We start from the raw sequence: 23696 nt of genomic DNA, 5'->3' as shown, positions 1-23696 counted from the left end.
ATATAGAGAAACACAAAAAAAGGCATGAATGGCTACCCTCTCTAAGATGCATAGCCGTAAGCAGTCAATGATTGGAACTATTATTAAGAGTAAGGATGTGATTAAAACGAGAGCATCTTCAAAGGCAGGGGTGTCCAAACTTTTCAGAAAGCAGGCCAGATTTTTAAGCTGAAAATGTGTGTGGGCTGACTATTTAGCCTGGCATTCTTTGAACAGTGGACAGCTTCCAGTTGCTTCACCTTTTCACAGTGTTCGTTAACAGTTAGCTCTTTGTAGTCAGCATGTTTCGTCTGGGAGTGCTTCTTGATATCATATTCTTTGAAAACAGCCACAGTCTCTTGGCAAATTAGGCATACACAGTTGTTTCGGATTTCGGTAATGAAATACTCCAATAGTCCTGGAAGCGGCAGCCCTCACAGTCAACTTTCATTTTTTTTTACATACAGCCACCATGTCGGAAATAGGGTGGGCTAAAATTCTCACAGAAAGGCCAAAGGGCCACTGCAATCACCTGGGAAAAAAGTATTATTTTTTTTTGTACACATTTATTTTATATTGCTGTCAATATTAATGGCAGGCCACATATTAATAATTTTATGACAGCGGTCACGGGCCAGTAAAAATTGATTGGGACCCTAACTGTTCATGAGGCAATCCTCGTAAGTGGATGTTTAAAATTTTTATTTTTTATTTTTAATATGATGTCTTCTCACCTCTGTGCATCCATCTGCTACTCCATTGTACCAACTCACATTACACCAAGGCTGAGTGAATACAATTTCATTTTTTCGTTACATTTCTTTATTCCTATACACACATATCACACATAGGTAGTACTTATACCAGGGATGTCAAACTCATTTTAATTCGGGGGCCACACGAAAGACAAACATTCTCTCAGGGACCGGACTAGTAATCTAGAGAGAAAGACGATGAGAAAGAAATAAGAGAAAGAGAGAGGGAATGTGAGAAAAAAAAGATAAAAAGAGAAATAGTGAGGGGGTAAGAAAGAGAGAGAAAAAGAAAGAGAAAGAGAGAAGGAGAGAAAATGGAAGGAGAGAAGGGAAAAAAGAGAGGGGGACTTCAAGGGAGAGAGAAAGAGAGAAGAGAGAGAGAAAATGAAAAAAAGGAAGAGAGAGCAAAAGAAGGCAAAAAGACACACAGAGAGAAATAGACAAAAAGGAACAAAGAAAGAGAAAAAGAGAGACATAGAGAGTGAAAGAAAGACGGAGTGAGAGAAAAAGAGTGAGAGAGATACAGTGCTTGTGAGAGGCACCTGGCTTTGGCGACATCAAGTGAACATATTTCAACCTGCAGCTCGTTTTTTTCTTGCGCCTCTCTCAGCGTTGTCTTAGGCAATGTAATTTTCGTATTCCGGGGTTCTACTGCATTTAGCTATGATACGTGTCGGTTTTCCAGTCGCTTTTGAAGGCCGACGTGTTGTACAAAACACAAATCGCGTTATGCGGTGGGCAACGTCAGATTTATGATTCATAAACAAGAAGTTGTCCGGTGATTTATTATTCATATTAAGCACGTTGCAGCTTTTCCAAGCCTCTCCTTTAATGAGGAGCCTCTTTGATGTTCTTGAAACCAGAAAAATATTCCTTGGCCCATTTGGCAACGTCAAAGGTAGAATACAAACTTGGAACCAGTGATGAAATTCTTTGACATCATTTAGTTTAGGATTTTTTGGAAGGAAAACTACACACTTCTACAGTATTACAAATAATAGTCAGTTAAGTATAATTCAAATATATTTTTCATAAGATAAATCCCATCTTCTCAAATAATTTAGCTTATTTCACTATAATATTCCTTATTTTATTACGTTTAATCCCTATCTTTTTCAGTATACTTTTTCTTATTTTACTATAAATAAATATTGCTTATTCTTAGTATAATCTTTATAATCTTATATTTTGACTCATTTTTCTAACTGCTATTTTACTGTATTTTTTTTTCAAGTAAAAATAAATGAATAAATCCCTAAAATGAAAATTAAAAAAAAGAAATGCCAAAGATGGTGTTGTAAGATTTTATGAAATATACTTTCTTATTTTAGTATATAATTTTTGTTTATTGGCAGAAAAAGTATTATTTGGCTTATTTTACCAGGAGAATAAATCTCACAAAAACCTGTACATTCATTTGTCGTATTTTGAGAATTCTATTTTAGTATTCTTGTATATGAATATCTTTTTTTGTATTTGCAAGAAAATAAAAGAAATAAATAAAAACATCCGAATTATTTGCCATATTTAAAGAATTATATATATTTTTATATTCTCATAAATAAATAAACTAGTCATAATTATTCTTTTCACTTTGAGAATTGTATTATATTATTTTGGGATATTTGAACTTTGTCTTATTTTATTAGTGATAATTATTTTAAATAAATAATGATACAAATAATTTTGCTCTAAAAGAAATTTTGTTTACCGTGTTTCCACAACCATAGGGTGCAGCGTGTTGAAAGGCGCAGCCTCTATAGCTGGTTCTATTTCTGTAACACTACATAGGGCGCACCGCTCGATAGGGTGCGGGTGCCCTGCTACAGCCATCTTACAACAACACAGACAAGCATACAAGTGTGCCTATTTCAAGAATACAACAGAAGAAAAAACGAGTTGTGGTTTATTTAAGTATTCATTATCAAGCAAAACACACGGATAAAGAAAAAAAAAAGTTTGATGCTCCCATTTTTCTTTTTACCAGTAATCCATAAGAAAACAAACTGTCGAAACCCTTGTTTCTAACCAGAACTGCTCTGTTAAATCTCGATTAAAAGGTTCACTTTTTTCACTTTGAGTCCCTTTCTGAAAGTTAGAACAACAGCCTCGACAGATACGTTAGTCCGAGCATCACAAAAAAACCCTCTTTTCATTATAATTCGCGCTACCTTAGTCTTAGTCCGGGTGGAAAAACGACAGTTTCATGAAAAAAAAAAAACAACAACATTATAACAATAACTTTCAAATTGCTAGATATGTTAGGGCATGGGTCAGGAACCTTTTTGACCCAAAATGCAAAAAAATGTTTTAAAATGAAATTAAGAGAGCCACATCATATATTTTCAGCAAAAATTGAAAAAAACTGCCAAACACACTCTCTAGACAAAAGCTTATTCTTCAGCACATTTTATTTCACTGTGTGTCATTTGATGACTTAATCAAATGTATGAAATGATAATAATGCCAAATCCCGTGTCCCAAATCAATGTAAATATGCCATTTACACTTTGTCTTCCACCTTCAGTTAAGAGTGTTGAGGCATTTTTTTTCCATGAAATGTGTCCTGAATAACGGTTTCAAAACAATGTGCATGCAAAGTTCTCTTGTAAAAATGTCACAAATGACTGCAAACGATAAGCATATCGTCATATTCACTTTCCGTGTAGACTGCACTGACTTTGGAACGCCACAGAGAGATGTGCAATGGTTACATTTTATTTCTGAGCCGTATGTACTCATGTAAAGAGCCATATATGGCTCCCGGGCCATAGGTTCCCTAGGGTCTTAGCAATTGTGAGCGCTTCACTGTCCTCTTCTGCTTGTGGGAAACTTGACGCCTTCACACGGGATATAATAGTAGCCGGAGATTGCACATTTTGTTAGAAATGTGAACAATCGCAAATAACATCAGATATTCCGGTGTTCTGCAGGGTTCAGTACTTGGCCCCCTTCTTTTCAGGATTTACATGCTTCCATTAGGGGATATTGTTCACAGGTATAATATCAGTTTCCATTGCTACGCAGATGACACTCAACTATATCTTCTGATGGAGGAATCTGCCACACTAAACTGTGGAAATTTGGAGGCTCGAGATAAAAGAATGGATGCCACTCAACTTCTCGCGCCTCAACTCTGAAAAGACCGAAATGTTCATTATTTGTCCCTCTAAATGCCGTGACTTGTTCTCAAAAACTGCTCTGAACATCGACAAATGTAATATCACCTACGGTGACTCAGTCAAAGTTTTTCCTTGCCCTCTTGCAAGTTTTAGATCAGGAGATTGTGTAATAATAGTCTGTGGTTTGCAATAATCTGTGGTCTGTGCAGCCCTTTGAAATTCTTTGTGATTAAGGGCGTCACAAATGAACATGACTTGACATATTACCCCCAAACTGTCTTGACTCTGCCAAGGCTCGGACCTATGACCTCCTAGTCTCAGGGGCGGGCATCACCGAGCTGATCTCAATGACACACAGGGTGCACCGCACAATAGGGGGCGCCGCACAATTGAAAGAAAATCTGAGACTTTTATTCCTTCTGGTTTTGAAAATACGGTATAATATATATTTCTTTCTTATTCTGTTATATTTCCGGGTTTTTTTTGTTGCCAGAATATTAGTTAATGTTAAGGATTATTTGTCTTATTTTCAATATTAAATTGGTCTAACCAAAATCATCAGAGTGACGAATAATCCTTGAGTTAATCAGAATTTTTTTCCAGATATATTTTTACTTGTTTTTCTATTTAAATAATTAAAATAATCCCTCAAATGAGCAGAAAATATTATTATTATTTGTTTAGGTTAAGAACTACTTTTTCTTACCTTTTTTGTATTTTCTGGGAGTATCTTAGCCTCTTTTTCTATCGAGAGCAAACTACTGAATGTGTTTCTTGAAGGATTATTTGTCCTTTTTTTTCTTCTGCTGTTTGCATTTGAAGTGCGCGGTTTCTTACCGAGTTCGTGAGGTAGCTCGTGGCAGAAAACGGCCACGGAAGTGCTGATTCCTCCCGTCAGGTTGGCACTAAACGCTGCGCCTGAAGACAGAAAAAGACAAAAAAACGTTTGACTGGAGTTCAGGTGTGGGCCATGCCCACCAGGGGACAAAACAACACAAAGCATTTTGTTGTTCTTATCTTGGGAAAGCAAACTTTTCCAGCGTGGAACTTTTAATGCTGCTCAATTGTCTGCAGGAGATTTTCAGGTTCTTTCAGGACATATACTTTTTTTTTTAAAAAGCATCATTTCAATGCAATACAAAACATTCGAGTCACATTAAAAAAAAAGGCAAATGTTTACAAAATATTCTTCTTATTATGTCTTGTTTTGACGACCAGACGTAAATACGACAAAAAGCCAAACATTTTTAAAATGACGTTACAAGCAGAGAGTCTTGAATTTCCCCCCAAACATGTCTCATTGACAGTAATTCATTGTTTATTACACTACTTTTCTTTTTTTTTTTGGTCTCCGATAAAATAAAAAATATGTAAAAGTGTCTTTGTTGTTTGATCCGGCAGATAAATGGAATGGTTTTAATCACTTTTCTCATCAAAATGATACTAAATATATTTTTAATTTTTATTCACAAGAAATAGCCTGCATTAAGTAAAGTTTTTCTTATTTTGGTAAAATTTGATGTTTGATTTTACTTGGAAATTGGAAAAAAAGAGCCACCACGCATGACACATATTTGCTCTCTGAGCCCCTGCTCTCAGGAAAAAAATGACAGCGGATCACGGCCAAAAGAGTGCAGTTTAATTGAGGTGAGCCCCAATGGTATGCTTAAGTGACTAAACTGAAAGAAATAAAAGCGCTCTGCCAGCCCTTGTTTTCAGCAATAACCGACCAGGGATAATGGATCGCGGATGCACGGATGCTGTTCATTTTAGGAGAGAACAGCAAAATAGGGCCATCATGCATTGCACAAATTTGCTCTCTAGGGCCCAAATTCCATCAATAGTCGATTGGAGGTAATGGACCGCAGACACTAGAGTGCAGTTAATTTTCAGCAGGCCACAATGGTATGCTTCAATGGCCTGAACCCCAAAGAAAACAGTGCTCTGCCGGCCCCTGCTTTCAGAAATATTCGACCGAGGATAATGCATCACAACCGCAACTGTGCAGAGAACCTCCTGTCTAAAGTGCATCATGCTGGTCTTCGCTCGGAGCAATATGGGTTTAGGGATAATTGATTGCTATCGTATGACCGCAGGTGGAAATACAGTAACAGCAGAAAAGAGCCACAAGGCCTGACAAAAGTGGGCTCTGCTGGTCCCCTCTTGCAACAATAGTCAACTGCAGATATCGGATCACATCCAAAGGTGCAGTTCACTTCAGGGTTTGAAATCTAAAAAAATGTTCTCTGCTGGCCCTTGCTCTGAGCAATAGTTGACTGTGGATAATGTATCCCGGCAACAACGGTGCATCCCATTTGAGGCAGGCCTTTTGACGTTTCCCACAGTCAGTAATATGGTATTGGTGATAATAGATCATGGCTACATGAGTGCAGTTGATATAAGGTGGAAATACAGAAATAGCAAGCAAAAAAAATCCCGTCCAAGCACACTTTTGTGGCAATATGAAATTAGGGATAATGGATCGTGGCTGGACAAGTGAAGTTCATTTTTTGGTTGACCCAACAGCAAAAAGGATCCACCAAACCCAAGAAAAATATGCTCCGCTGGCCCCCCTCTCACAGAAATATGCTACAGAGTATCATGGATTGTGTGATATTTTTCAACTTGTGATGTACTAAGACCACAAAGTACCAAGTATCTAGGCATTACAGAAATTCCCAGAAGCTTCACAAGGAGTATTGTTGAAAGTCTTCTTTTTCCATGAGCAGTTTCAAGAATAAGGAATGCGAGTGGATATAAATCTAAGCGTTACCGATGGCGAGTCCGTCGCTGAAGTTGTGCATTCCGTCTCCCATGATGACCATCCAGGCGATGCTGGCGATGCCCGCGTCCTTCATCTCCTGGTCAGAGTGGCAGTTGGCGGCGTGGCTGTGGCCGTGGTGGGAGTGGCCGTGATGCTTGACCTTGTGCCCGTTGACCTTGGCGGGCCTGGGCGAGTCAGGGAATTCCGTCAGTTGGGTGTCGTTGTGCTCGTCCTCGCAGGAAACGGCGCTAACGTCCGCGTCTGAAACACAAAGAGGACGTCAGCATTTGTTGGTAAAACGCATTGCACAGTAATGCGTTTCTTTGTAATGCAAATACCGTACTTCCCATACTAGAAGACGCACCTAAAAATTCCAAATGGGCCAGAAATTCGAAAGTGCGCCTCATTGACAGCAAAATATAGTGGATAAGATAGACATATTTGTGCAATGAACAATCGAAAAACCCTACAGACCATAATCACAAAGCATTATATCTGATCGTAATCAAACCCGGATCACAGTGGTGAGAGCGCTGACACTTAATCACTAGATCACCAGTGACACAGATAATATGCAAAAAGGTGTCATTTTATCTGGTTATCACACTATTTTTTACCCACAGTGCCAGAAAATAATGATTGAGAATGGAGTACACAGAACTTTTGCCCTGAAAGATATATGTAAATAAACGCAAAGTCCAATTCATCATCAGGTACAGTACACCAAAGAGTTGTTTTCCTTCCTTGTCGCCCTTTATGCCATTTGTTTATATCTTTAAAGAGGAGTTTCTGTTTTTGTCCATTCTCTAATATGGTCCAGTGACTAAAAATTAAAGGTCGACCGATTATCACGCGGGGCGATTATTGGCACCGATATTTAGAAAATTGACAGATATCAGTATCGGCTCCCCCGATTATCATTAAATCATAGATGCAGCCGCCTGAGACTTTGTTTCTATTGCTCCTACAAACCCTCTTCCTTCCACTTCCTCCCTTCTGATTGGATAAGCAACCAGGGGCGGAGCCGTAAAGCAGGAACAATAGAGCAATAGCTATGCCAACTTGCCCTGACATTTCTGTGTCGGCGATATTAAAACATGTTTGAGATTAAAGAAATGGCGTCAAAAATGTAGTTTACTTGTTTCGGAGAGGAACGTTCAGGTGGAGACTGATATATTAGCTCTTATCATAACAGTAGTTCGGTAATCAGGTGTGCGTGTTTGTGATTGGGAGCAGAAAAAGCATGCTAAATGGAAGTGTTTAGCTCTCTTACCATGACCATACATAAGTTTGTCAATCTGCCTTTAAACAGGAGAGCCCACACTTTTCCATTCACCAGCTTTGTTGAAATTCCCATGCACTTTTTTTAAGTTAATTTAAGTCATGTTGGTGATATTGGCATTTGTATTTGTTTATTGTAAAAAAGAGGGAGCTATTTAGGTTTTATGTACCTTTAGATGAGTTGCTGATGAGTGTAATTTTAATTCCTGCACGGTTAGTTTTTTTGGTTTAAGTGAAAGATTAGTCATGTTAGTTGTGTGGAAATTCCAATTTATATACTGTAAAAGGTTTCAGAGAACTATTAAAGTTTCATTTACATTTATAACAGATATCCTAATTCCTTATTCATTATTAAAATGCATCACACAAATTTTTAAGCATTTACGGAAAACGAATATCGGCTCCAAATATCGGTTATTGGCCTCCTCTTAATATTAAAAATCGGTATTGGTATAGTCCCTGAAAAACCCATATCGGTGGATCGCTACTAAAAATAGTGTGCTGATGAGATAAAACGTAATGGCTTTTTAAGGTTTTGTTTGCATCCGAAGTTGTCTAGTGAAAAGAATACAGTGCTCTACTTGCTGCAATCCTGGTTTGAATCCCGCAGCATCAGGGATATGTTCAAACTGGTTAAACAATGCACAAATATGGTACTCATTTATTTTTTTGTGCACCTATATCCCTTTACGGTAGTCTTAATAATTCCTTGCGCCTTATAGTCTGGTGCGCCTTATATATGGGAAATGTATAACAAAAACAGTTTTTGGAACACGCTTTATAGTAAGTTAACATTATAGTGCTGAAATTACTTACCGTCTCCCAGCGCCTTTAGGTGCACCCACTCAGCATCGGAGCGGCGGTTGAGTTGGTGGTCCGATAGTTTGCTGCCAATCTTGCCTTCTTCGTTGGCTTTTTTTGCAGCCTGCCAAGAAATAATAAAACAGTTTGATTAGTTTGATTATTATGAGTAAATAATTTATTTTGTCTTCAATTGCAAGCACGCAAGACGATTATTACTGTTATTTTTGGTAACTGAGTGGCTTAATTGTTTGTTTGTTTGTACATGATTCAAATTGAATCGTTTCTCCGGCGCCGTCACGAATGGCAGCCACTCCAGCAGCTCCCGTGTTATTTTCGATAATGGCAGCCACTCCAGCAGCTCCCGTGTTATTTTCGATTGTTCTCAGTTATTTTCGATTGTTCTCAGCTTAGGGATGCTGCTGGAAAAGTGAATTTCCCTTCGGGGATGAATAAAGTATCTATCTATCTATCTATCTATCTATCTATCTATCTATCTATCTATACCAGCTCAGTAGCCTAGATGGTAAGGCGCCCGCTTTGAGACTGGGAGGTCGGTGGTTCGCGCCCCGGCTGAGTCATTCCTAAGACTTAAAAAGTGGTCGGCGGCGCCCTCTGTTGGCTGCGGCTGCATCGGCTCGCTACAACGGGTCAGGTGCAATCGACATTTCGTTCTGTGTACATTGTTACACAGAATGACAATACAAGGAAATTATTATTATTATTATTATTATAAAGTAAAATGGCTTATTTCGACTTTTTTTTACCCAAACAGCCACCAGGGGGAGCTTGAGCAGAAAAAGTAAAAGTGAGACAGGTGGAATATATGATAGATAGATAGATAGATAGATAGATAGATAGATAGATAGATAGATAGATAGATACTTTGTTCATCCCCGAAGGGAAATTCACATTTCCAGCAGCATCCCTGAGCTGAGAACAATCGAGAACAATCGAAAATAACACGGGAGGTGCTGGAGTGGCTGCCATTCGTGACGGCGCCGGAAGAAAAGATTCAATTTGAATCATGTACAAACAAACAAACAATTGAATCATGTACAAACAAACAAACAAACAAAATATTCATGTTTCAATAAGTGGAGTGTTATATATATGTGCAGAGGAAGCAAGTTTTTTCAGCATGAGAATGATGATGCAGCTTTCAGTGCTGTGTTAGTGCCATGTTATGTCATTGCAATGAAATAAATGCAGTAATTGAAAAAAAGTTAAATATATATATTTTTTAAATCCAAGAAAATTGTTACTTACTTCAAGTTTGTTCCTAGTTTCAAGACATTTAACTTGTATTTCTAGTCAAATAAAAAAACGTATACTGAAATAACCAAACCATCTTATTTAGCTCATATTTGCATATTTTACGCGTTATTTTACTGACATGGGTAGAAAATATTACTTAAAATGTCCAAAATGTTCTATCCTGCGCCAAATAATTTTGCTTTACTTCAGGACGATTCATCTTATTTCAATATAGAAATAAGAAAATATATTAAGAAAAAAAATACTTAACATGAGTACAAATGACTGCCAATTGGGTAAAGTACACAAAATAAAAATAAAAAAGTTAATTTATTTTGCTCATTTAAAGCATTTTTTAAAATATATTTTAATATATTTTAAAATATCTTAAAAAAACAACCTCAAACAAGTAAAATGTACAGCCAATAGGGGAAGATTAAAAAAAAAGGTTTTTGCTCATTTCAAATGTATATACATATTTTAAAATATCATATAGAATAAAATGAACAAAATATGCACTTAAAATGTGTAAAACCTACTGCCAATGGGGTGAAGTAAAAAACAACATTTTGCTTATTATAAGGGTATATATTTTTTCTAATGTAAGATATTTTATTAGGGAAAAAACAGGAGGAAATAAACAAAATGATCTACAATCTGCTAGACAAAACATTCTTAACCTACTCAAAAACATTAATATCTGAATTTGTATTTAAGAAAAGAGATTAGAAAAACCTTCTACATGATCATAAATGATTAGGACTTACTGGCAATAGGATACACTGAGAAAGAAAGGCAGAAAATATAGCCCAGCATGTACGGATAGTTAAAACAATACATTTAAAACCTAAAATTTGCAAATCTTTCCTAGCTATTAAATTAAATTGTTTTGTTCATTCATTCGATCTGCAACCTCAGTGGAAATGTTTAAATCCAAGCTTAAAACACATTTCTATATCATATGAATAATCTATATTTTATGTTGACAATATCTGTGTATTATTTGCCCTCATGTAGGTTTTGGATCAGGGGATGGTTTCATAATAGTCTGTAGTTTGCAATTGTCTTTGATCTGTGCACCCCTTTGAGACTCTCTGTGACTATGGGCTATACAAATAAACATGACTTGACATGACATGACTTCATTTTAAGTATTATTTTTTAAAGTTGGAAGAACATATTTATTAAAATGAGAAAAATGATCGGCCATTTTCTCCATAAAATCTTTTTGCACATTTGATGGAAGAGGTTTTTTTTTAAAGGAGAAATAGGATTTGAAATAAAAAATGTATCATTGAGTGTACGGAAAATCGACTTACCCGTTGATCTTTGTAGTTCCTGAAGATGCCGATGCAATGCTCGAAAATGAAAAGGAGGTAAATGCCGGCCAGAGCTGTCAGGCCTTTCCACACACCGTCGTAGTTGCTGGACAAATCGCCATTGGCGTGACTACTGTGCCCGCCCTCGCTGTGGTCGTGCTGCCCTTGAGCCTGCTCACACAAAGAGTCCGTACTACATTTCAGTAGTCCGTAAAACCTTTCTGTAGCACCGAACGGTTTAATGTCTGATATTATTCTCATGGCCCAGCCCAACAATAATACAGACGCTCCCCTACTTACGACCATTCGACTTAAGCAAAAAATGGGATTTTTTTCAGAATGTCGAAAAATATCCGAACATTGCTGTAAGTTAGATTTTGTATAGTGTGCACCTTTTTCAGGACATTACTGTAGTGCTTATTTCCGCCGCTACCAGCGTGTGGCGCTGTGAGAGGTCACCCAGCATTCACCCGAAGAAGAAATCCGCTGCCTCTTCCCGGTTCGTCATACTGTACTGTATCTCCACTACGAACGTCAACGTTTTGAATATCGAATCTCTTGCATCCATCAAAATATGGTCGGTGAAAAGCAAAATGCTTCTACACAAAGTAAGGGTGGAAAAAAGAGGGGAGCCATTTTAGGCGAAAATAAGGAAGATTGATGAGGAAGTGAAAATGGTGGACGTCGCACTTGATTTCAACATGAATCGTTCGAAAATCAGTGCCATCTACAAAAACAGAGATCGCATAACGCAGCACCTGAAAGGTGTAATGCCGATCCAATCGACCATCATTTGCAAGAGAAGAGGGAAAATCTTAGATGAGATGGAGAAACTTCTCTCCCTTTGGCATGAGGATCAACAGCAACGGAGCATTCTTCTGAGCCTTATGCTCATTCAGGACAAACTCTTTTCGCTCATAGATAGAGCATCGCACTCTTCGAGCATAAAGGTTGCAAATCGAATGAATGATGCCAATACAGTGCTACCGCGTCATTTATGACAAGAAGAAGAAAACATGTGTGCAGTCATTGTTGGATCGCTTGTTTCGGCCACCACACCCTCCAAGGGAGATACAAAGCAACCCTCATCTTCTTGTTTCGGAGGAGGAAACTATTGAAGCTCATCTTCCAAAAGTAAGTTAAACATAATTATTTTATTAAATGTTATACTGTATGTTTATTTTTACTCTTACAGTGGTACTTCGGTCCTCAGCCATAATGCGTTCCTGGTTGTTGGTTGAGTACCGATTTGGTTGAGTACAGAATTATTTTTCCCCATAGGAAACAATAGTAAGTACTTTAATCCGTTCCACCCACAAAAAAATCCCTAAACCGTGTATCTAAACAACATTAAATACCATAAATGTCTCATCTCATCTCATTAGCCGTACCGCTTATCCTCATTAGGGTCGCGGGGGGGCTGGAGCCCATCCCAGCTATCTCCGGGCAGTGGGCAGGGGACACCCTGAACTGGTTGCCAGCCAATCGCACACCATAAATGTGTACATAATATATAATAAACATAAAGAAGAAATATCAGCTATTTTGTATCTGCTACATACCTTTGAACAGTGGTGAGATGGCATACAGAAATGAGTATGGAAAGGTTACTGCTTAGTCATCCTCTTCTCTTTTAACAAGAAACCTGTCCATTGCCAGGTGCTTCTTCCTCTTTTGCACTATTATTCCAAAGCGCGACATGACATTGTCATTAAAAATATTCCTTCCCTTTATCGCTGTTGTTCTTGGGAACCATGTTCAAAAGCAACACAAAAGCACAAAATGGGAAAAAAAGAACTTTGAAAATGACATACCCCTTCACTCATTGACGGTCTGGATAGAAGTAGCGCTAAAGCTAGGCTAACTCGCGCCGCCGAGTGGATCTAGGCTCCACTCGTTACACGCCAAATCTCATTCGATTCGACTATTTTCGGCTATTTTGACTCGGCTATTTTTGGTTGGGCACCCAATTCCGTGTCGAGCATCGAAACATTTCTTGCGCACATTTTTTGGTTGAACACCGATTTGGTTTAGCATTGAGGCAGTTGAGGACCGGGGTACCTCTGTACAAGCCTTAAACATACTTAAATAAGCCTTAAACACAATTTTATAAGCCTCAAATATAAATTCCATGCAAAATACAGCACTTGTGCGACTTACGAACGAATTCAACTTACAAACGAGCATCCGGAACGTATCTCGTTCGTAAGTCGGGGAGCGTCTGAATTACCAAAATTAACAATAAAATGGCAATAATCATAAGCCAAAATCTACAAGAGTGATCTAGGATGTGGCGTCACAAGACATAAGCTTCAGGGGGGGTTGCACACAGTGGGACAAATACGTATTCAGTCAACCACCAATTGTGTAAGTTTTCCTACTTGAAAAGACTAGAGAGGTCTGTAATTGCCAACGTGGGTAAACCAAATAAAGAGAGGAGAATCCTGTTGTTAGATCTTTAAATAATCTATTTCCAAGTTAGAGTGGAAAACATATTTGGTCTACAAACAAGCAAAAATCTAAACTGTATAAAGGAAAGAATAAGTGGGGTCACTTGTCGAGAGATTTTGAGTGGAAATCTCCTTCCATCAGCACGGGCATTGAAGATGAGCCGTGGCTGTGTTTTTCAGCATGACAATGATCCCAAATACACAGATAGGGCAAAAAAGGAGTGGCTTCCTAAGAAGCATTTCAAGGTCCTGGAGTGGCCTAGCCATTCTCCAGATTTCAACCCCATAGAAAATCTGTGGAGGGAGTTGAGAGTCTATGTTGCCTAACAACGGTCCCAAAACATTACTGCTCTGCATGGAAGAATGGGCCAAAATACCAGCAACAGTGTGTGAAAAGCCAGTGAAGAGTTACAAAAAAATAAATAAGAAAAAATATAAGAATTTTGGGGCTTCATGTGAAGTTTTTTTTATATTGTCTAGATTTCGTTCAAGTTTACGTGTTTGGTTTGATTAATCCTCGTAAAATAAATGATTTAATAATTTATGTTTCAATTGGGAAAATACTGGCCAACTTACATGAGGGAGGAGATGTAATAAGGCGTCTCCGCTGAGGGTCCCGACGGCAAGGGCCACCAAGAAGGTGAGCAGGAACTTAAAGCAGGACTGGTTGAGGATGGGCACCAGGACCACACCCAGCACCGAAAGCAGGCTGATGATAGTGATGGACACGAAGCCCCAAATCCACGTCCACACTGCCAAGCACAACAAGCGATTCAAGTTTAGTGACACCTCTACTTACAAATTTAATTGGTTCCAGCAGTGATGTATAATGAAATGGTTGTAAATCGAAACATATTTTTCCATTGAAATGAATGGAAACGGGATTAATCCGATCCAAGGTCATCAAATGCAACCAAACACCCATTAAAACAACTGTAACTGGCCTGGAGGTACACTAATGTTCAATAAGTGTCGATACATATACCACATAGTATAAATATAAACATGAAATAAGGTTAAAAAAAATCATACGATGAAGCTACTGTAAGAGTACAAAGCTTCATTAACACAGAACAGTTGGCACGCTTTTCCACTCACTGTGCAAAGATATCTTCTAAGGACATGACAATCCTCACAAGTGGAAGTTTTTATATCAGTTACAATTTGAATCGGGTGTCTCCTCCTTCCCTTTGCATTCACCCGCAACTTCATTGTACCAGCTTAAGTCACGTTGCACAAAAGGTAAATACACATTTATTCAAAATGCTATTCAATATTATAAATATATATTACAATCTACTATTGTCCTGTTTTTATAAAAGTACCAGGGATTTGAAGCTGATTAACATAGATTTTGATCCCCAGCTATACAGCAATTTTACTTCAGAACAGATTTTTGTCATATCCTGGGTGTGTACTGTAATCATGGCAAAATAAAATAGCCTACGTCCTGGAGTTGGCCTTTTACAGTTTTTTTTTAAACGTAACCCACACATCACACGAAGATTCACAGTACAGTCCTTGTGAGCTTTTTCAACCGCTTCACGTCACCTGGAACTTTTAAAAGCGCATTTCAGCAGAATTTTCAGTGTTTGACAGCGGATAAAAGCAGAAGCCGGGCTATCATTTCAGGTGTCAAAACAGCGCAAGGCCAAAGAGAAAGAGTGGAGGACTTTGTGGTCACAGAGGACAAGGCGCTTAATGTAGGATGAAATTCAATGTCACAGCAGCCGCTGCGGCACCGCCTGTTTGCTAAAGCGCACACGGATCCTTCAGCGCTGACATTTTGCCTCTCGCCTTTTATTGACTCAAACGCAGCGCGCCTGCAAACCACCGCGGAAAAAGCCGCGTTGGGCAAACAAAGGGGACCGCAAACTCCACTTTTTGTTCATTTTGTGAATCGCTTCATAAGAATAAATTGGAAGGTTATTCATGTATTTTGTTTGCTGGGCATATCAATACAAACCCGAAAATATTTTTTCGGGGTTACTTCAGATGTACAGTACTATATGGGAGAGGGGGGGAAGTGCAAGTGAGACTTTGATGCCTTATTGTGGTAGATGATGGTAATACATTGCATTTCTTTTATTTTTTTTTCCTGGATTTTTTTCTCTATCTTGTTCTTTCTTTCTTTATCTCTCTATCCCTCTATCTGTCTTTCTTGCAGTCTTTCTCCCTTGCTTTATTTTTTCCCCGCCTATCTTTCTCCCCCAATCTCTCTTGCTCTTTTTCTCTCTTTCACTTATTTCCTCTCTCTTTATCTCCCCCTCACTTTCCTTTTTCTGTCTCTTTCTCTGTTTCCCACTCTCACTCTCTTTCCCTGTTTCTTACCATCACTTTCTTTCTCCCTCTCTTACTTCATCTCTATTTCTCTTTCATGTTTTCTCTTTCGTTTTCTCTTTTGTCTTGCCCTCTTGCAGTTTTCAGATCCGGGGATTACGTAATGGTAGTCAGTACATCCCATTAAGATTTCTTGAGATTAGGGGCTATGCAAATGAATATGATGTGACTTCTTTCTCTCTCTTGCTTTCCTTTCTTTTTCTCTCTCATTTTCTCTGTCCTTGATTCTCTCTCTCTTTTTCTCTTTGAAAATTTCCCTTTCCTGTTGTTTCTTTCCCTCCTTTTCATTTTTTCTCCCTCTCTATTGTTCTCTTTCGTTCTCTATGTTTCTTTATTTGACCTGCTCTCTCTTTCCCCCATATTAATCCCAGTCTTTCTTTTCTTTGTCTTTCTCTCACATTTTGTCCCTATGTAATGTCTCATCTCATCTCATTAGCCGTACCGCTTATCCTCATTAGGGTCGCGGGGGGCTGAAGCCCATCCCAGCCATCTCCAGGCAGTGGGCAGGGGACACCCTGAACTGGTTGCCAGCCAATCGCAGGGCACCTATGTAATGTTTACAATGTAAAAATTATCTCCATAAAGTTTTCTTTTTTTTCTTGCCTTTACAGAATGTTTACATTGTAAACATCCTAAAAAACGCATTTTTTATTAATTTAGTATTTTTTTACTTTGTCTTTATAAAATACTAACACTGTAATCATCATATGCAAATATGCACTATAATTACAACTTCAGCCTGTTTACAAGATCTACCCTGTAAATATTTTTGACTATTTATCCTGACATTCTTTTCATTTATTTCATGTCGAATCTCGTTGCACACAAGGTCCACTACATTGTTATGGATGACGAAAGACAATCCCATTCTACGCATCTCAATTTTGTGGGCCACTTTTTACTCATTGTAAGGCAAAAAAATCAAAACCTTCAGTTGACTGCTCTAGTATCTATTAGGTGAGGGCTAAAGCAGCAACACGAATGTGAGCAGAGCTCATCTCCAGGGCCCATTACCTGCACGTGTGGGTGCCTTTATAAAGCACCAGCGTGTGAATGTGAATTTTTTTCCGGTGGGCATCTTCTCCCCAATTACGAGTCTCCCACGAGCGGCGTCTCAAGGAAAAATGGAGCGAGGTGTCACTTATGCGCGCCTAATTGGTGCTGCACCAAAAGAAAAGCATCGCGGGAGCTCACAGATAAAAACCTGCCAACCTTCCCAGCCGCCAGCGGGAGGTAAACGCAAAAAAATCTCCTGCAGTTGGCGCTGACGCCCGAGGATGAATCTGGTTGCTGCGTTCCGCCTGCTACGCTTACAAGGCGTTCGTTTTGCCCTTTTGGACAATTTGGTGACATTTTTTTTTACATTTTTTCCTAATTTATTTATGCAAGTAAAGTTATGTTAAAGGTCCTACTGAATAGACTGAAACCACAGGCTGAAAGCAGGTTTCAGGGAGGGAAGAAGCACCACAGAATGGATTTTTAATCACTGCATCTTAAGCGAGAGGTTAAACAACACCAGAGAAACCTCAATCACTTATGTGGCTGTATTTTATTCCTGCCAAATATCAGAGTCAGGATACAATTTTATTTTTCATGCACCAAAAAAGAATTAACGCTCAACATTCTCGTGGGCCTCTGAGAAAAAAACCTTACATGAATCCTTAAACTTGACTAATAAAAATATTTGCACATACTTCAGCCAGACTGTTTTTGAGATGTCCATTTTTTAAAATCATTTATTACTTATGTGACCCCCCCCCCCTTTTTTTTAGAACCAGGATTAAATGTTTTTGTATGCGCGGAAAACTTGCTGAAAGTCGTTCAACATGCCGTAACTAATTAACTCTCAGCATCTTCATTCTTGTGGGCCCCCGAGAGTAGTTTATAAAGTTGGACGAGGTGTAAAAACATACCCCGGACTGCGATGGCCGTTAACGGCTGTTAGGGGCTATTAGAAGCTCTGCAGTAAATGCAAAGAAAATGCACAAAATGCACGTTTCACAACACTCAGTAACAGTCATTTGTGTCCTATTAAACACTTTTAATTCAGCAATAAAGGACTGAAGAGCCCTGCATCTAAAAGGAATACTGTTAATGACTTTCAAAATAAAGTTTTCTTGTCTTTAAAGTGTGGCGATATTAACCGAAAATACACAATTAAGACACAAAGAAAAAAAATGAAAATAACGAACGATTTCCCACTTTCTTAAATAACTTCTTTTTTAGTTTACTTATCTTATTGCTTCCAATGCCAACGACGGCTATAGACATTTTTGGCATTTTATATATATATATATATATATATATATATATATATATATATATATATATATATATATACATATATACATACATACACATACACACACACACACACACTTTTTTTAACCTTTTTCACATTTTGAGATGGTTTGGACATATGAAAAGAATGGATGAAGACCGTTTCACTAATAAAGTATGTAGTGCAGAAGTAGTGGGAAATAGAAAGAGAGGAAGGCCCAAATATGGTTGGATGGATGTGGCAAAACGTGCTGTGGATCTCAGGTCGGTTAATTTAATGGATGCAAGAGCGTGTGCAACAGATAGAAGTGAATGGCGAAGGGTAGTTAAGAATGACTGATATCGACGCATATAATGTGGAGGGGGTAAACCAGTGTAAACTGTCGGGCCTTTCTGCTGACAAAAGGGTTGCATGGCACAGCAACTCACCACTTGTTGTGCTGGGGGCTTAATATTCAGTGTCAGGTTGGGAAGAGCAAAGAGGAATGAATGTGTAGCCACCTCCCACAAGGGGGGTATGGCTTTAGTATATAGATAAATAGATAGAAAGATTCACATATATTACCAATGTACATATATATAAATAATCAAACTTCGGAGCTAGCTTTAATATTTGGGGAGTTATTCAATACATATTATGTATTATGTATTTAAAGCTTAATAAAATCTAATATAACATGTACATGTAGATGTCTGCAAGTTAAATAATTCATAAATTCACAAGATAACGGATAGGTCGTTATTCCTTGTGTATTGCCAAGGTATCAGATGATTTAATATGGAGAAATTAATCTTCTGGCCACTCTGCCAAAATTTCTAACCCAATGCGTTTGCCCACACCTGACCTACATATAAATAAAAAAAGGACATAATATTTCATTTTATGACTCAACCAAAGTCTAACCATTGTTGTAAACCACACAAGAGGTTTGAGTGTGAGATAGTAATCAAGAGTGTTGGGACTATCGGGTTACAAAGCAATGCGTTCCTGCAATGCTCTTCTCTGTAATGAGTGCTGTAACGCGTTATTAATACAAACACGTAACTCCACTGTTGTTAATAAATAGTGTGTTATTCTGCTACCTATTGAATGCAGCCTATAAGCGCATATTTGAATGTGGTAAATGGGAGGCAGCATGTGGGGAGGGGAGATCAAAGAAGCAAAGGTGAGCTCAAATTTTACTGTAAAAGTGTGCTGAACTCTGGTCTTTTTATTTGTCAAATTATTTTTGCAATTCACCATTCCTGAAAAAAAAAGAAAATGAATATATTGGACAGTACCCAGAAACAGAGAAAGAGATCTTGGAGTGGTTTGAAGCCCAGAGACAAAATAGATATGGAGTGTCTTAGCTGTGTTCATTTGCAAACTCTCAAGATTGCACAGGCCAAAAGGTATACCGTCATTTGTAGCTAGCTACTTTCAGAGTTTGACACTATTATATTCCGGTCCGAAGCCTTCGCTCTGAAAATGCTAGTCTACTAGTGATTTCAAGAGCCAAGAAGAGAACCGCAGGTTCGAGAGCGTTCTCCATTCGGGCCGCGAAGTTGTGAAATGCTCTGCCCCCTGAGATTCGACCTCAGTGGAACTGTTTGAATCTAGGCTTAAAACACACTTCTATTCTATAGCTTATGAATGAACTGTATCTGTGTATTAATTGTTAGCTCAGGAGGTAGAGCGCTCGTCTTGGGATCAATGGATCCCAGTTCGAATCCCGGCTCGTCCGTGTTACATGTCGAAGTGTCCTTGGGTAAGACACTGAACCCCTAATACCCCTAATAAGCAGGTTAGCGTCTTACATAGCTGCAATACAAGGCCACTATTGGGAAATGTGGAGCACATTGTAAAGCGCTTTGGGAAGTCATTGACTTGAAAAGCGCAATATAAATGCAGATCATTTCATTTCATTGCAACATCCATTGCAGCCTCGTCATCCTGGAAGAGGGATGGACCTCATGTGCGGTCCCTTCTCGAGGGTTCTTTATTATCCTCATGTTGAGGTTTTGAGTTTTTTCTTGCCCTCATCTAGGTTTTAGTTCAGGGGATGGTGTAATAATAGTCTGTGGTATGCAATAATCTGGGCAGCACGGCGGCGCAGTGGTTAGCGCGTGTGCGGCACAGTTCTAAGGTCTTGGGAACCTCCTGAGTGGGTTCAAATCCAGCTACCAGACTTCCTGTGCGGAGTTTGTATGTTCTCCCTGTGCTTGGGTGGGTTTCCTCCAGGGACTCCGGTTTTCTCCCACAATCCAAAGACATGCATTTCAGGTGAATTGGCCGATCCAAATTGTCCCTAGGTGCGAATGAGCGAGCGAGTTGTCTGTCCCTGTGTGCCCTGCGATTGGCTGGCAACCAGTTCAGGGTGTCCCCTGCCCACTGCCTGATGATTGCTGGGATTGGCTCCAGCACCCCCGCGACCCTACTGAGGATAAGCGGTGCAGCTGATGAGAGATGACTTCACTTGACTTACTTTTTGGTGTCAGTAATCTGGGGGGGTAACTGAATTACTTTATAAATTAAGTAACGAGTAATTGTAACAACTTTACTGTTTTTACTAACAATACAACTAACTTAATAAAGCACCATAAAGGAGATTCTAACAGACGAAAAGCCAAATGTCACAGACAAAATCCGTAGCAAAGATGAAATAGATAAAAGCACTTGTGAGAACAAAGTAGCAAAGTCTGGTAGATGGAACTTCAAATCATTGGAGTGCCGTATGAAAGCAGACTTGTGTTAGTTGGTCCTCCTGATTCACAGTAAGTGCACTCCAAATAAAATTTCCGTCTCTCTCCGGGATTCCTCCGACCGGCTTAGCCATTACCGTATCGATGCCTAGCGGATAGATGGGGACGCTTACCAGAACTGACGTTTTCCAGGGCCTCCTGCTCCACGCCCGTCTGATGATAATGGCGAATGCAGAGGCGGCTGTCAATCTGGTAGAGGAGGGCGGGGCAAAGGTACGTGAACTGGGTGGAGGAGATAAGGGCGTCTGGGTTCAGGCCGTAGTCGTACAGGAGCTGGGTCAGGTTCAGACACTGTGCAGAGAAATAAAACCGAAGTTTATTTGCAAAAAAAATTTCATACACCGAAATGAAACTTGAAGTGATGGATGAATACATTAAAAAAAAGAACACAGACACCAAATGGGGTGAAAAATAAAAAAAAATAAAAAACATGATACCCCCAAAAAATCATGGTAAGTGAAAAGAATGTATCTCCTAAATTTGTTTTTCTCTGTTCAAGTTTACATAGTAAGTTTTCTGTCAAAATTAAATGTGTGTGACTTTTACATTAAAAAAAATCTCTAAATTATTCTGCGGGGATTAATGTTGTTTTGTCAGACCCCGGAAAACAAAACCAAATGTAATTAGGAGTTTTTTTCTGCAAAATTGGACTATTCTTAGCCCAAAATGGAAGTGATATAACTCAATCAACTGAAACAAATGTATAAAGCAATACAAACAGATTGCTCGATTGTTTCTTCCAACCAAAGCTAACATTTAAAATTAAAAAAGTTGAATAGTCATTCATTCCCGAGCACAAAAAAATTATCTTGAAGTCCTACCTCATCATGCTGGTGATTTAAACCACCCGGATGTCCTGGCAGAACTGATCCCGGCACCGTAGCGATGTTGCCTCCCCCATGCACTTCTCGTTTTTCTTTATGAGAATGTCCGTGATGGTGATCGTCTCCGTCTTTGTGCTCATGGTTGTCGGAAGCGGGAGACGAGATTGTTTTGTTTTGCTGTCCTTGGAGCTTTCCTAGTTTCCTTCTTCTCTTGGATTTGGTTCCTGCCGGTGTAGGGGAAGATTGCTGGTCTGTTTGGGGTACTGATGGATGATCTACCTTGGCCTGGGGCAAGTTTGTACTGTGGACCTCGTCGTGGGTGTGATTGTGATTGTGTATATCATCATGCTCTGGATCGAGATTATGTTCGTGCACGTGATCATGATTCTTGTCGAGATTGTGATTATTATCGTGGTCTTGCACGGGATCATGATTATGGTCGTGATCATGATTATGGTCGTGATCGTGATTATGATCGTGGTCCTCCCCACGATCCTGTTTCTGGGTGTGATCATGATTATGGTTGTGGATGTGATCCTGATTCCTGTCTAGATTGTGATTTTGACCGTGCACCTGATCGTGATCATGATTATGGTCATGCACTTGATCATTATTATGGTTGTGATCGTGTTTATGATCGTGATTATGGTCATGATGGTGTTTATGGTTATGTGCATGCTCTCTGGATGTGCCTGAAGGTGTGATGGCGGCTTTGTCTGGGCTGCATTGCGTGGGGCCTTCCTCGTGGTCGTGATGATCGTGGGTGTGATCATGATGATCGTGTGTGTGATCATGATGATCGTGATGCTCATGGCCATGAGCGTCTCCATGAGAATGGTGGCCCGCCTGCACATCCAGAATGTCCAAATGAGCCACGTGGTCGTGCCCCAGATCGTCATGTTCCAAGTCTACAATTTTGACCTGGCCTAGCCCCAAGCTAACCAGGAGACTTTGAAATCCGTAAAAGTCCAGCCGATCCTTCTTTCCATAGCGCCTGAACAACTGCTGGATGTAAAAGTCCTGCTCTTCCTTCAAGGACGCCTCCTTGTGATGTCCTGAACCTGTGGTAGGAGGGACCCTGCTGATGTAAGGAGCTTGGGAAATCTGCAAGCCGTTGTGGGCGTGCTCAGCGTGGTCGTCGTGGCGATGTCCGTGGTGCTGATGATGGTGGCTGTCGCCATGGCAGCGGCTAGGCTGATGGTAAATGAAGGTCAGCACGCAGAGGAAACAGAATCGGGTGTGCACGTGGACTCGCATGGCGGCCGACTTCTGGTACCCTGGAAAAAACATTTACTTCTGTTCATAATCAGGCAGCAGTTATGCTGGAGTTCAGTTATGATTACTGAGTACTTGTCTGAAATATTTGAAAACTCCATTCAACAATTTTGTTTCTCCTATCCAGGTTGCAGGTGCAACAGTCTCAGCAAGAAAAAAACAGACCTGCCTAACCCCAACCACTTTGTCCAACCCATCTGTAGGAACCCTGAGGTGTTCCCAGGCCAGCTTAGGGATGTAAGCTCTCCTGCGTGTCCTTAGTTGTCCTTAGTTGTCCCCAAGACCTCTCACCAGCGGGACCAGCCCACAACACCTCAACAGGAAAGCCTGGACCTTCCTATCCCCAGGCACTTTATCCAATTCATCCAACAGGATCCCGATGCGTTTCCAGGCAAGCACAGAGATGTATACATAGTCTTTAGGAGTGTAATGGTTCATCCCAAAAGCCTCCTGACACTTTGACATGCCCAGAACATTTTAATGTCCCCAGCCACTTCATCCAACTGA

At 39.5% G+C, this 23696-nt stretch overlaps 1 protein-coding gene across 2 annotated transcripts in view; it reads right to left on the bottom strand.

Moving 5' to 3' along the window:
• The window catches only part of slc39a10 (solute carrier family 39 member 10), a 48018-nt gene that overhangs the window by 8957 nt on the left and 15365 nt on the right, over nucleotides 1-23696 (bottom strand). For both annotated transcript variants that reach the window (XM_088352953.1, XM_088352954.1), the window contains exons 3-9: nucleotides 21912-23191; nucleotides 21204-21381; nucleotides 14305-14480; nucleotides 11279-11449; nucleotides 8718-8826; nucleotides 6630-6881; nucleotides 4694-4774 (exon numbers count right to left, since the gene is read on the bottom strand). In XM_088352953.1, coding sequence (XP_088209079.1) covers nucleotides 4694-4774; nucleotides 6630-6881; nucleotides 8718-8826; nucleotides 11279-11449; nucleotides 14305-14480; nucleotides 21204-21381; nucleotides 21912-23171 — 2227 coding nt within the window. In that variant the 5' untranslated portion in view covers nucleotides 23172-23191. The remainder of the gene's footprint in view (nucleotides 1-4693; nucleotides 4775-6629; nucleotides 6882-8717; nucleotides 8827-11278; nucleotides 11450-14304; nucleotides 14481-21203; nucleotides 21382-21911; nucleotides 23192-23696) is intronic.

The sequence above is a fragment of the Urocampus carinirostris genome, chromosome 14 (assembly GCF_059441175.1).
Source record: "Urocampus carinirostris isolate Australia breed hairy pipefish chromosome 14, RoL_Ucar_1.0, whole genome shotgun sequence".
In the NCBI taxonomy this organism is placed as follows: domain Eukaryota; kingdom Metazoa; phylum Chordata; class Actinopteri; order Syngnathiformes; family Syngnathidae; genus Urocampus; species Urocampus carinirostris.
Note: the sequence above shows the minus strand (reverse complement) of the source record. Positions and strands in the feature narration are given on the sequence as shown.